The sequence below is a fragment of the Phyllobates terribilis genome, unplaced genomic scaffold (assembly GCF_046119375.1).
Source record: "Phyllobates terribilis strain yellow unplaced genomic scaffold, ASM4611937v1 Scaffold_14__1_contigs__length_39327217, whole genome shotgun sequence".
Lineage (NCBI taxonomy): Eukaryota > Metazoa > Chordata > Amphibia > Anura > Dendrobatidae > Phyllobates > Phyllobates terribilis.
The window spans coordinates 24,398,572-24,413,540 of record NW_027362774.1 but is presented as its reverse complement, the minus strand read 5'-3'; the positions used below and the strand labels follow the sequence as shown (position 1 = coordinate 24,413,540).

The 14,969-nt window shown below is 43.1% G+C and overlaps 1 protein-coding gene across 1 annotated transcript in view; it reads right to left on the bottom strand.

Annotated features, from left to right (window-relative positions):
• Window positions 1-14,548, bottom strand: part of MLYCD (malonyl-CoA decarboxylase) — a 42,247-nt gene extending 27,699 nt beyond the window's left edge. The window contains exons 1-3 of the mRNA XM_073659780.1: window positions 13,894-14,548; window positions 3,798-3,910; window positions 2,229-2,385 (exon numbers count right to left, since the gene is read on the bottom strand). Of these exons, the coding sequence (XP_073515881.1) occupies window positions 2,229-2,385; window positions 3,798-3,910; window positions 13,894-14,490 (867 nt within the window). The 5' untranslated portion in view covers window positions 14,491-14,548. The remainder of the gene's footprint in view (window positions 1-2,228; window positions 2,386-3,797; window positions 3,911-13,893) is intronic.
• Between the last annotated feature and the right edge of the window lie 421 nt (window positions 14,549-14,969).

The following is a 14,969-nucleotide window of genomic DNA, read 5'->3' as shown; positions in this document are numbered from 1 at the left end:
TCCAGTCTATAATACTGAGAGACACACACAGACCTCACATCCAGCCTATATTACTGGGAGAGACATGTAGCCTATATTAAGGAGAGAGACATGCAGATCTCACATCCAGCCTATATTACTGAGAGAGACATGCAGAGCTCACATCCAGCCTATATTACTGAGAGAGACACACAGACCTCACATCCAGCGTATATTACTAACACGCAGTGCTCGCATCCAGCCTATGTTACTGAGAGACACACACAGACCTCACATCCAGCCTATACTACTGAGAGAGACATGCAGAGCTCACATCCAGCCTATATTACAGAGACATGCAGAGCTCACATCCAGCCTATATTACAGAGATATGCAGAGCTCACATCCAGCCTATATTACTGAGACATGCAAAGCTCACATCCAACCTATATTACTAACACGCAGTGCTCGCATCCAGCCTATGTTACTGAGAGACACACACAGACCTCACATCCAGCCGATACTACTGAGAGAGACATGCAGAGCTCACATCCAGCCTATATTACAGAGACATGCAGAGCTCACATCCAGCCTATATTACTGAGACATGCAAAGCTCACATCCAACCTATATTACTAACGCGCAGTGCTCACATCCAGCCTATGTTACTGATAGAAACACGCTGACCTCACAACCAGCCTATATTACTGAGGGAGACACACAGAGCTCACATCCAGCCTGTATTAGTGAGAGAGACACAGACAGCACAGCCAGCCTATATTACTAAGAGAGACAAGCAGAGCTCACATCCAGTCTACATTACTGGGAGAGTCACACAGAGCTCACATCCAGCCTACATTACTGAGAGAGACCAACAGAGCTCACATCCAGTCTACATTACTGGGAGACAAAGAAAATGACGGCACTTCCACTATAAGAAATAGGTGTGAACAGGTGCTTCCTAAGAGCAGCTACCTCCATATATAATGAACAAATAAAGTAGCACACTGTAACACTGAGTATATAGATATGAAATATGAATAGCATAACTGCTGTAAAAAATAGAAATAAATGAAAAATTTTTGAAAAAAAAGTTTTTTTAGCGCATGTAAATATGAAGTATGGAAAATGAATAGCATTACTGCTGTAAATAAATGAGAAATCTTAGCGCATAAATTGGCCAATTCATGTGTACCTGACAGCCGCGGTAAGGCGTTTCTCGATGTCAGGACCTATCAATGTGAATACCTCTCTAAGAGACCTCCGTCTGCTTATGTGTGGGAAAGACAGATCCTGACATCGAGAAACGCCTTACCGCGGCTGTCAGGTACACATGAATTGGCCAATTTATGCGCTAAGATTTCTCATTTATTTACAGCAGTAATGCTATTCATTTTCCATACTTCATATTTACATGCGCTAAAAAAACTTTTTTTTCAAAAATGTTTCATTTATTTCTATTTTTTACAGCAGTTATGCTATTCATATTTCATATCTATATACTCAGTGTTACAGTGTGCTACTTTATTTGTTCATACATTACTGGGAGAGTCACACAGAGCTCACATTCAGCCTAAATTACCGGGAGAGTCACACAGAGCTCACATCCAGCCTACATTACTGAGAGAGACCAGCAGAGCTCACATCCAGCCTACATTACTGGACTGGGAGAGTCACACAGAGCTCACATCCAGCCTACATTGCTGGGACAGTCACACAGAGCTCATATCCAGTCTATAATACCGGGAGAGATGCACAAACCACACAGAGTAGCCATGAGCATATAACATAGCAAAAAATGCAAAACGGTGTGACAAATCCAAGAATCAGGAGATTTTCTTTCAAATGAACATCTAATTATTCTTGGGCCACCACAAGATCAGGGTTCGTGCACAAGAGATTGTCTCAATGCAACGTAGATGCACGATTGTTTGGCTAACCTCCATCCCCCGACTGCCCGCACACGCGGTAACACTTGGCCGAGCGCTCCTGCGTCCTTTATACATCCCTATGAGGCAGCCGCTGGCAGACTTCTCAGGAGTTGTCTTATCTCGCAGAAAATAAAAGGATCAGACATTGGAAATCCAACAGGCCAGATCCTTCTCTCTCCTGAGATAATCTGTCAAGAAAGCCAAGAGGCCACATTAGATTTTCGGCTAACTTTAGTCTGTGTATGGGGGCCTTTAATTAAAAAGGCAGGTATCCAAACTTTGAAAGTTGGTAAACCCACGCATATTCACAAAATATCCAAGCAACATGCAAAGACTCACCTGAATATTACCCAAAATGTGCTGCACCAGGGCCACATGTAGCACGATGAGGGGCTCCCCGGGCATTGCGTTATGAGTGAAGGTGAAGCATCTCCTGTAAGGGCCGACTCTGCGCTTCATGTCCGTCCAGTTTCTGACAGGATGAACAGCCTCGTATCTGCACAGAAAGCCAGCATTACCAAACGTTCAGTCCTTCCTCCATCGTCCCAAAAACAGAGGAGGAATGGCTAACAAGGTCCAAGTCTACAATAATGAGGCCGATCACCTCAATAGGGAGACCAGAGTGAGTTTGTTTGCTGCGTACTGTTTTATCTCACGCTAGTGCTGGATTCACAGCTACACTGAACAGTACTGCTGTAGTGTCCTCCATGCTACAGCTTTGTAGTGTTTTATCTCACCCTAGTGCTGGATTGACAGTTACACTGCTCAGTGCTGCTGTATAATGACCTCCATGCTATGACTTTCTAGTGTTTTATCTCACTCTAGTGCTGGATTGACTGTTACACTGCTCAGGACTGCTGTTTAATGACCTTCGTGCTGCAGCTTTCTAGTGTTTTATTTCACCCTAGTGCTGGATTCACAGCTACACTGCTCAGTACTGCTGTATAATGACCTCTAAGCTGCAGCTTTCTAGTGTTTTATTTCACCCTAGTGCTGGATTCACAGCTACACTGCTCAGTACTGCTGTATAATGACCTCTAAGCTGCAGCTTTCTAGTGTTTTATTTCACCCTAGTGCTGGATTCACAGCTACACTGCTCAGTACTGCTGTATAATGACCTCCAAGCTGCAGCTTTCTAGTGTTTTATTTCGCCCTAGTGCTGGATTCACAGCTACACTGCTCAGTACTGCTGTATAAATTTCTCAAAGTGGTTGCTACTTTTTTATATGTGCTACATAGAGACAGAAGAGCAGGAATCCCTCATGTCTGTGTGTGTTGTGTATGGGAGACGTCAAAGCAGCCAGTGGCATATTCTAATAAATGCTCATATTTTTATCGGGTTCAGCTAAAGATGGATGACAAGCCATATTGCAGCAAGTTAACCGCAAGGTTGTGCATCCAGCTATACCAAAAATCATGATGTATCTTCCACACCGGCCAGTTCTACAAGTCATGGCAGATATATAGATGATTTGTCCACCATTCACGAAAATTATTTTCTAACATGAAAACCTAAGGGTGATGGCTGACAGACAGGTGACAGATAGCAGACACTGGACTCGCCATAAAGAATGTGCAGGAGGTTATTACCATGGAGCAGATCATCAAAAAGCTAAAATTTGCAATTCCAGAGGGGAGGAAAAAAAAAGTAATTAATATTTAAATGCCTAAAAAACAGCCAAATTTTCTCTTCTTAACTCCCATTCCCTTCTATGGGTGTACAGTAAACCTATAGACAGAAAACTATATAGCTATAAACCAAGAACGACAAAAGAGGACAACTCGGGACTTCTCCGCATAGGCCGGACTGCTGAATGCTACAAGCCCTGAGGAAGAAGGGTTCTGCATGGGTGTGCCCATTGTTGGGGAAGGTGGGCGACATTAAAAATCTCCATCTGGTGCACTTACTCACTGATCTTCTGCAAGACCTCACAGGGCGACTGCCAAGTTATCCTCTCCAGGTTCAGAAATCCAACAGAGAACCACTCGGACAGCATGCCCTTCACAATCCCATTCATCTCCTGGAGGAAGAAGGGGGAAAAATTACTAAAATTCGGGAACGAGACAAATCTAAGTTATTGAAAGAGATCCAAAGTTGGGTGACCGCTAGTGAAGAGCTTACTGACATTTACTGGCAAATTAGTCTCAACTTCAGATAAACCACCCAAAGTTTATATAGTGTATTAACATGTCTGCCGCTGCGACTGATCTCATTGCCGCCTCCTCATTGCCCCCCTGGTTCCAGTTTCTGGGACCCCCACTGATCCAGATACAAGTGAGCGCACTGATATGCTGAGGAAGAAAATTAAAAAAGGTCCACCACAAATAACCCCCAATGTGAGCAGTTTTATCCGCCCCAATCACCCACAAACAAGGAATGGTGCTCACATTTAAGTGCTGCACTGTGGCCCCTTCATTGCCAGGATGGGTGGGAGGCCCAGAGATCACACAGAATATCCTAGCAATATTGCATTTCTTTAAAGGTTCAGTTCACATGTACAGGCTTTTGCCGAGTTGCAGGCAGATCTGTTGTGGATTTTTGTGCAGATTTCCTTCTGTGATCAGCAAATTGTGTAATCTGCTGTGGATCTAAATATCTGCCTGCAGGGATGGGGGGGGGAGCCTGGGGGGGTGGGGGAGGGAAAGAGCAAGAGCCTGAGGGGGGGGAAGCCCGGGGGGGGAAGGAGAAAAGCCCAAGGGAAGGGAAAGGCCTGGGGAGGAATGCCTGGGGCAGGATGTCGCCACCTGCAGGGGGAACACCCATGTTGTACAAGATTGTACAAATTCAGTACAAACCACCCAGACATGTACGAATATTAATAAGACCTCATGAATATGAAATGAAGCAACTCGTTAGTTCCATAAGGACTGGAGAATGTAATTTCCGCAAATACGATTCATTTAAATAAACTTAACTAAAATATACATATTTTTAATAAACCCCTTAAAAATAACAGAAATCCTCAACGTCAGAAGAGTTAAGATCTGAACAACGAGCCGAGAAAAAAAAAATATATGTTTTCCATTTCATGTGAATCTGGCCTCAATTAAATCTGAAAAGACTTAATTGTGTGTACCTCGGGGTGCTTTCAAATCAAGAGGCTGCGTTCTGCACAGAGATAAGGGAATGTAGAAAGACATTCCCCCGAATGCAAATGGACAGGGAACAATATCGGAAGGCGATTAGGGGAGTTCAGTAACGTAAATAGAAAAAAAATCCCCCCATATGCCAAATGTTTTTATATTGTGCAAAGAATTGATTCTGAATCGAGCGCAGATACGAGGAGCCGGCTGCCTGCGCGACTTCCTATCAGCTTTACGCGCAGCACATTGACCTCCGTATTACTGTATCTGGCAGGGAATAGTCATCCTAAAACTGGAAACTTGGTTATTAGACATTTGGGAGAAGTTAGAAAATAATTTAGGAGGGTGTTGGGTTTATTTTCTCCTCTGGCAGAAGAAAATTCACTCTTGGGAGGACGGGGAAAAAAAAAAAAAAATTTTTTTTGCATTCACGTTTTGCGGTCAGAGGACGGACCAGAATGTACAGACAGGCTGGGGGTCTCCTGACCCAAATCTGACAGTCACACATCTATAAAATGTTGATTTCGAGTACAGAGAACGGCGGCTAGCACGTACTTGGGCTGTAAAACTCGGATGTGTGAACAGTTTAAAGCATATGGATATATTTTATGCGTTTTTTTTTTTGTTAAATGCATAAATTTGTGGCTAAAAAGAAAAATTATTGGAATTGGGTTTCATTACAAATTGTACACAGTTCGATCTTAGTCTCTTTGTTTCCCTGCACCTTTCTGGCTGCAGAATGAGTTAACGGAGAATCTGTGAGTGAGCTCATTCTCACAATTGGTTTGTAAGGCTAGCTTCACATATCCGAATGTCACGGATTTCCAGAATGGCCATGGGTCTTTTGGCCCAAACCCAACAGCCTCCTGTTGAATTCAGGACGGAAGATAGGCAGTCGGTCCGAAAATTAGGCCATAAACAGACAATGAAACTCAAGACATGGGCCTCACACTTTTGTCTGTCTCTTGGACTGATAATCACGGAATACATCAAAGTTGAGCTGAACTTTGATGAGGTCATAAAAAAGGACCTAGGAGTAAAAAAAAAAAAAGTTAAAAACTCAGAAAAGCTAACTGATAGATACTCAGTTAACTCATTCTGCAGCTAACAATAGACAGAGTAACACAGAGGCGTATGACAGCGGCTTACGGTGCTCTCCCCATTCAGAATGGATGCATGCTTGGCCATATTGAGCATACATGTATAGGTGGGGGGAGTCTGGAGAAATATCAGTCAGCCGAACAAGCGTGCTGGCAGCCATCTAATGTGTATGGGCACTTTTAGGGCCGTAAGGCAGCTGTATTTTACAATCTGTGCTGCGGCCGCATTTTCCGCCCCAACCGCAGGTCTCCCGCTGTGAAAAGCCTCCGTCTGTATATCTTCCCTCTAAATTGGATACGGCCTATGAAGCAGGAGATATCTGCGTTTGTAAGAGAGTTTTAAAAAGAACCTGTTGTGCTACTTAAGAGAATATTTAAGAAAATGAGAAAGTTGGAGGACACAAATCAGAGACGGAAGTTTTCTAATTGCCGTCAAGTTAATTGCTGGAAATGATGTCGGTAAAAGAGCCACCGCGATCGTACAATCCTCCGATACTTCAGTCGGACTCTGAGGTTCTTAAAGAAAAAAAAATGTAAATAAATCCCTCAACCTCGGTCGTCCAGTGTTTAGAAATCAATTTTTGTCTAAAGTGGAGTCTAGAAAAGCAAGGATTTTCAATGATGTTCATATCAGGGGACTGTGAGGGCCATTGTAAAACCATCAGTTTGCGCCCTTTTCCGCGGAACATGCTGCTTATCCGGAGCGTTAGTTATTGCCTGTATCCTTGTGCGCACTGCAATCTGTCTGACTGATGAAGGTCATTATATGACCGACACGTCTTCTTTATTTTCCGACTGTCTGCACAAAATAAAAATTTTCTTACAACATGTACCTGAGTGTCTTCTTATGTGGTGCCATCTAGTTAATTAATATATTTATATTTTAACTAGCATTTTTCAAAAAATTTTATTTTATCTAAATTTTAATAAATTTTGTTTTGGAGGATTGTTGTTCATGTGATAAGACATCCCCTGAAAATAAGTATTAATGCATTTTTTTCAGAGCCAATAATAATATAAAGACCCTGTCTTATTTTCGGAGAAACATGGTACATGAGTGCAGGCATGGCAACTCTTCACATTGCAAGAATAGGTTCCTCTTGGTATATCAGAGGGCATTGAGCTTCTGATCACGATATTTCTTAAATTTGGAGGTTGTTTGTAGCATAGCAAGGAAGGGTCTTTGATTATTATTTTTAGCCACCACGAACCTTGAAAAAGCCAATTACAATAGGTCCTTTACCCAAGGTGCCATCTTAGCCACCATGGCTGTGGAATCCCTATATTCCCTATATTCTAACGCTCCATATGAAGATGGACTAACCACCTGCCAAATGTTTCTGGAAGCTAATGAGATTCCTTCTGAGTCAGTATTAAAACCCACCAGACTTCTCCTCTGTTTCAGTGAGGAGCTATATCTGCAACGCACTGGAAAGGCTATGGGCAACAGAATAGCACCCCAGTATGCCAACCTTTTCATGGCTAAACTGGAAAATTACTTTTTATCATCCTGCTCCACCAAACCCTTGGCCTATTTCCGTTACATCGATGACATTTTAATAATCATTCTAAACTGAGTCTGAACAAGAACTTATAAAATACCAAGAAATATTTGTCAGGGAAACACACTTGGTCAGACCTTGCAGCCCTCTGGCGCCCCCTTATCCTGCTGGTCAAACACGGTATTGACCGAGGATAAGCACGGGCGCAGCTGCTCTAATTTATGTCGACTATTGTGGCACGTGATGTGACAGGACGTATATATACCACCAGTTCCTTCCAGGAACGTACAGTCATATGAAAAAGTTTGGGCACCCCTATTAATCTTAAGCTTAATGTTTTATAAAAATTGGTGTTTTTGCAACAGCTATTTCAGTTTGATATATGTAATAACTGTTGGACACAGTAATGTTTCTGCCTTGAAATGAGGTTTATTGTACTAACAGAAAATGTGCAATCTGCATTCAAACAAAATTTGAAAGGTGCATAAGTATGGGCACCCTTATCATTTTCTTGTTTTAAATACTCCTACCTACTTTTTACTGACTTACTAAAGCACTTTTTTTGGTTTTGTAACCTCATGGAGCTTTGAACTTCATAGCCAGGTGTATGCAATCATGAGAAAAGCTACTTAAAGTGGCCACTTGCAAGTTGTTCTCCTGTTTGAATCTCCTCTGAAGAGTGGCATCATGTGCTCCTCAAAACAACTGTCAAATGATCTGAAAACAAAGATTATTTAACATAGTTGTTCAGGGGAAGCATACAAAAAGCTGTCTCAGAGATTTAACCTGTCAGTTTCCACTGTGAGGAACATAGTAAGGAAATGGAAGAACATAGGGACAGTTCTTGTTAAGGCCAGAAGTGGCAGGCCAAGAAAAACATCAGAAAGGCAGAGAAGAAGAATGGTGAGATCAGTCAAGGACAATCCTCAGACCACCTCCAGAGAGCTGCAGCATCAACTTGCTGCAGATGGTGTCACTGTGCATCGGTCAACTATACAACGCACTTTGCACAAGGAGAAGCTGTATGGGAGAGTGATGCGAAAGAAGCCGTTTCTGCAAGCACGCCACAAACAGAGTTGGCTGAGGTATGCAAAAGCACATTTGGAGAAGCCAATTTCTTTTTGGAAGAAGGTCCTGTGGACTGATGAAATCAAGATTGAGTTATTTGGTCATACAAAAAGGCGTTATGCATGGTGGCAAAAAAACACAGCATTCCAAGAAAAACACTTGCTACCCACAGTAAAATTTGGTGGAGGTTCCATCATGCTTTGGGGCTGTGTGGTCAATGCTGGCACTGGGAATCTTGTTAAAGTTGAGGGACGCATGGATTCCACTCAGTATCAGCAGATTCTTGACAATAGTGTTCAAGAATCAGTGATAAATATGAAGTTACAAAGTGGATGGATCTTTCAGCAAGACAATGATCCAAAACACCGCTCCAAATCTACTCAGGCATTCATGCAGAGGAACAACTACAATGTTCTGGAATGGCCATCCCAGTCCCCAGACCTGAATATCATTGAACATCTGTGGGATCATTTGAAGAGGGCTGTCCATGCTCGGCGACCATCAAACTTAACTGAACTGGAATTGTTTTGTAAAGAGGAATGGTCAAAAATACCTTCATCCAGGATCCAGGAACTCATTAAAAGCTACAGGAAGCGACTAGAGGCTGTTATTTTTGCAAAAGGAGGATCTACTAACTATTAATGTCACTTTTCTGGTGAGGTGCCCATACTTATGCACCTGTCAAATTTTGTTTGAATGCAGATTGCACATTTTCTGTTAGTACAATAAACCTCATTTCAAGGCAGAAACATTACTGTATCCAACAGTTATTACATATATCAAACTGAAATAGCTGTTGCAAAAACACCAATTTTTATAGAACATTAAGCTTAAGATTAATAGGGGTGCCCAAACTTTTTCATATGACTGTATATATACCTCCGACCAGCCACCCTCAAACCACAATATCACATAAATACTGGTATACTGCCACCACCGATCGCTTAACAGGTGGATCGGGTACCCGTTAGGTAACGTGAATTAGCGGGTGAAGAACGTGTTTGCTCGACATAGGACAAGAAGAACGAAGCTGGTAAATAATAATGATTTACTCCCGAAAGTGGGCAGTGTTTACAAAACATATACAAGATATTATAAAAGAGACAATGTACATGTATGCAAAAAACAGTTATTAAAATAAAAGGGATAAGTGATAGCAAAACCTGCGCCACGAGGTGATGGTCTCAGATTCTGTGGGGGGACGGCTCCCCGGAAATTAGATGCGATTCTTCCACGCAGCGAGGGGTGCATGCGTCTGACGTCCCGGGCAAGAATGAATTAAAATGGCCGTTCTGGTTTTCAGTAAGGAGCCAAAACATTACGAGACACCCATGTTGTTTACCTCACACGGAGGCTTGGTTTTGTGAACCCACCCAGCTGCATAAGACATAAAAATCCTTCAGATTTCATACCTTGGTATGGGGGTGTCCCTTAGTTTATTTCTGCAGCCACTAGAAAGTCTCATAACTACAAGATTATTATTTTGTTTCTCCCACTGAAAACAATCAATCTTTTTTCAACTGGCTAACCCGGTAACAAAACTCTTTCTTTTAAAGTAAAATAAATGACAGTAAATCTGTCTGATACCGGATCACCAGATATTCCTGATGATCACACAGTACTGGAAATACAATCTACAGCTCGCTTTGCAGAGAATAGGCGCTGTTCTGCAGTACCCGGCAGCAGACACTACACGCTCAATACACTGTACATCCAATCGCCAAAGATAAACAGCTGACTGGTGAGGGTCTCGGATGTTGGATTCCCCCGGTCTTATATTGATGACCTATCCTAAGGGTCCACGTGGACTAGTCAACCGTGGTAGGTAAACTATCAGCTATATGCAAGAAGATCAGCACTCATTTACTGCCACACTTTCAATTACTAATTTTTTATGGGTGTTCCCGCTGCCTCCAGATGATCCTTTGTTGGCTAGATGTTGGATTTCCACAGCTGATGTGCAGTTAAGAGGTCCTGCAGAGTCAGAGGGGATAGTACACTGGTTTTCCATAATAAGTAGAAGGCTTTTCCTGCAGCTACTGAAGCCCCATTATATTGAATTGGCGGCATCACTGGGGTTTCAGTAGAAGACCCCCCTCCACTTTAAAGGGGGGCAGCCCGAGTACAGAAAACTAGGCAAGTTTTATCCAGCTCGAGCACGCATGCTCATGTCTTTGTGACTGCGTATATATATATATCCGCACACATCTCTATTCTGTGCTACAATGTATCAACCTGAAGTCCTGACAGTTCTGCACTGGATACAGTTGTAGCAAACCCTCAGATGCTAAAAATTCTGGACTTTCACATTAAGGAAGCTTCCATTCACGGACTGAAAACTTGCCGAACTGAAGAACAAAGTGTCACAAATTTCCCCTATAGCCGACTGGATCCGTCCCGGGGACTCGTGTACATGCAGATCCTCACTTTTACACCTCCTTTCCATAACTTCCCGGGTTTATGAAGGTTAATTTCTCAGAATCTTTTGCTATTTTCCAGATAAAATGCCTATTTAGAAGGAGCCCACTGTGACAAAGTACAACGGTGAACATTAGAGGCTGCGCCATACTGTGACCAACAGGTTAAAATGCCCTTTAATGGTCCATTTGCTGCAACATCCACACATGTAAACAACTGGTAAAAGTGGTCATGAAATATGAAGCAGCTGGAAACACAAAACACATAATAATGAGTGAAATAATACAATTTCCATATATACTGCGACCCGCTGGCTAATGAATCTAATTCACAGCACTCAGATGCCGGCACCCTCAGCCTATGATGAAGTGCAGAGGGCCACAAATAAAGGGGCGCTCCGGTACTGTGGATTATGGATGTTACCAAACGGGAGGGACACCCCTTTAAAATGCATAGATGAGAGCCGTGGCCACGTATTACAAACTGTGGCTTTCTGGCTACAGAGAAATTAGTGCTCCCAGATGTTTGCAATATCTGAAATGAAGATTATAATGATTTCTGCAGCCACTTATTTTCACAAACATGCAGAGATTTCCCATCGTATCCGAGCGGAGTTGCAGAAGGTCGAGGTTGGAGGTGTAAGCAGGTGTACACACACGCACACAAAAAAAAAAAAACGTAAAGTCTATGGAGATAGGAGCAAAAAGCAAAGGAATTTAAGGACCACATGTTAGAATAATTGTAACAAATTTCTTGCTTATTTTAATAATCATTATTATAAAGATTTTAAGAAGGTACATATATACATATATATTAGAGTCAGTCTTATATCAACTAATTATTATCTCTAAGTGAACATCTGTAGGTTTGTTGTTGAATTCCTTTCTAGTTAGCTGGTGTCTTCGCTCGTTCGTTAAAATGCAATAATTAGAAGTTACAGCCAGATTATTTGACCTTCACATAACAGCTGCATTTCGTCTTCAGTTAATTATATTTTCCTGTACTAGAATCATTATTATGACACGGCTTTATTTTTTACCTATATAACTGCCATGGAATGAAATGAGGGTAGATTATTATGGTTATGCTAATAATTTGTTAGCTTTCATTTTGTCTCCATGCTGCATGAACACTAAATAACAGATTATCTTACGAATTCAGGTGTGGACGATTTCTAATTGGTAAGGAAGAAAATTCCACTGACACCACAAGAAAATGTGTGTGCTGGATTCACAGTTACACTGCTCAGTATTGCTGTATAATGACCTCCATGCTGCTGCTGCTTCTGAACATGCGCTGCACAGACAGGAGAGCAGAAATCAGTTATGTCTGTGTGTGCTGTGTATGGGAGACATTATAGCAGCTAGTCTATCCCTACTAGCTCAGAGACAACTGAAAATAAGAGAATGAGACTGCAGAGGGAAAAATGCAGGATACAAGTCATATGCTGGTCAGAAATAGCATCATTCCTCATGTGCACACACGTTATCTAAAATGTCAGATACTGTTTAAATACAGATGTAAAAAGCACAAAGTAAAAGCAAAAACAAACAGGAAATAAACTTTATTGCACCCGGCAACGTCTGGCGTGCAGTCACTGCTCTGTGTATAGTGAGCAGCGGCTGTAAATGTGCCCCCCCGGCACTGACTGACAGCAGCTCAGCATTAGACCCGGGTGTCAATCAATGCTGGGGGCGCGGTTACAGCCACCACTGAATGTATATGGAAGCTACGCCGGCGCCGCCCCTATGACTGGAAGCTGAGCACTGCTGGGGGGCATAAACTTAAATTTCCCCGGGCACAAGAAGGATCTAAATGTGGCCACCAGGTAGGTTCAGGACACTATTAAATCTGCAGATTAACCCCATATCTGAGGGCAATAGGTGTTTTTTTTTAATGTGACAGGTTCCCTTTAAGTGTCCCATTTTGTTGATTAACATGAAAAACAGTTTGAATTTATTAATGTCGATATTTTTCTGTTTTTTCTATATAGGGTGTTTGTATGGCAAATATCCACGGAAAGAACATGGATCTCAATCATCCTGTGTGTTCAGCTGTGATCACCAAGTGATCTACGGGTCCCTTCCTGTCCACCATGGTTGACTAACAGTTAGGACTCCTTCAGGCGACCTATTTTCATGGATGGAACATGTACCAGATATAGTCTACAGGGCCGTTTCCATGTTTTTTGTAGAACCGTGTGTCCAAAGCAAAAAAAAACCTAAACGTCAGTTTTGGATCCGTGTTGCTGATGAAACTCGCCAAATAAAGTGCGTCCATGAAAGAAAACGGATAGAGCATAGATGTCATCCATGTCTCATCAGTTTTTTTTTTTTTATGTAATAAACATGGAGACAGTAAAAACAGACATAAACAAAAAAAAAAATTACAAAAAAAATATCAAAAGATTAAAAAAAATAAAAAAAAAAGATTCAGAATACTGATAAAAAAAAAATCTGCCGTCTGAATGTGGCCTTACATCTCACTCCCTGTATACGGGTGAGAACTGCATGGCGGCATCTATGACCTATCGCCCTGCTGGCTTCCTTGTTGTATAGCACACTGATTCCTAGTCACTAGTCCTATATATGTCAAGGACAAAGCCCCCTGGTGCTGTCACATTGCAGGGTACTATGTAGCCGCCACGGGGCCGTCAGCCCATCGCGAGGTCGCCACGGGGCCGTCAGCCCATCGCGAGGTCGCCACGGGGCCGTCAGCCCATCGCGAGGTCGCCACGGGGCGTCATATCATTATGTCGCTTATGTGGTGTCATCCCATCACGAGGTCATAATCTGTAAATAAAACACCCAGTGCAAACAGATAGCCCCTTACCCTAAGATGCGGGGCATCGGCCACCTTGGCGCTCACGCCCTCCACTATGTCCGATCTTAGGTCCACCAGAAACTTCATGCCGCCCTCCATCCTGCTGATGTGGCTGAAGAGCACCTTGTACTGGGGGGTGAGGTAGTAGCGCAGCCGGTCCTCCACCTGCATGACGGTGCCCAGATCCCGCTTCTGTTGGGCTTGCACCAACTTGCTGCTGAGCTCTGCCACCTGGGCATGGTCCACCCCGTAGTCTGCGGCCAGTTGCCCCAGCAGTGCCACCCTCTGCCCCTTCTCCAGGGAGCTGTAGTAACGTATGAAGTGCAAGCTCTGCAGCTCAGGGGGTGGGGGGCTTTTCTCTTTGGTCTCATAGGGTGGCAGAGGGGGCACAGACTTGCTCAGGACGTCCTCCATGGTTGCAGGCATTGAGCTGACCTGCTTAAAGGAGATAGATATGGGATCTAAGGGCAACTGCTGGCACAGCAGCTTCCCTCTCCCGCAGCGTCCTGGAATCAGACAGCTGGCAGCAGCCGCCACACGTTGCACCCTCTCCGGCTTCAGGACGTGTGCCAATCGCACGATGTGAGGCCAAGCCCCGGGGAACATCCCCGCAGCTGGAAACTTGCACTATGGTCCTTCCGGCTTCCAGTACTGACGTCACGGTGTACCCACCGGCGTCAGCCAATGGATGAAGAGGTGTGGCGTACGTCTGCGTCTGAAATAGTCAGCCATGTTGAATGTGGCATTCTATGTTTAGGTTTATGTGTACAAAATAACAAAGATTGCGAAACACCTCTGATATCCTGGAGTCGGTCGCGTCTTTGATATAACAGGAAACAGTTGTTTTGATTTTATATATTATGTTTTGACTGGGGTCCATGAAGCATAAAGGAGTTGCTCTTATCAACCAATCAGCTTTCAGCTTGCATAAAACCAGAGAAGGTCGGGAAATAAAAGGAGAGTTCTGATTGGTTGCACAACAACTTTGAAACTAAAAGCAGCCTTCTGATTGGTTGCTATAGGCAACCACTCTACTTTTTGCCTGCGCTGGTCATTACTAGGCCCGGGTTGTCATGCATTAAATT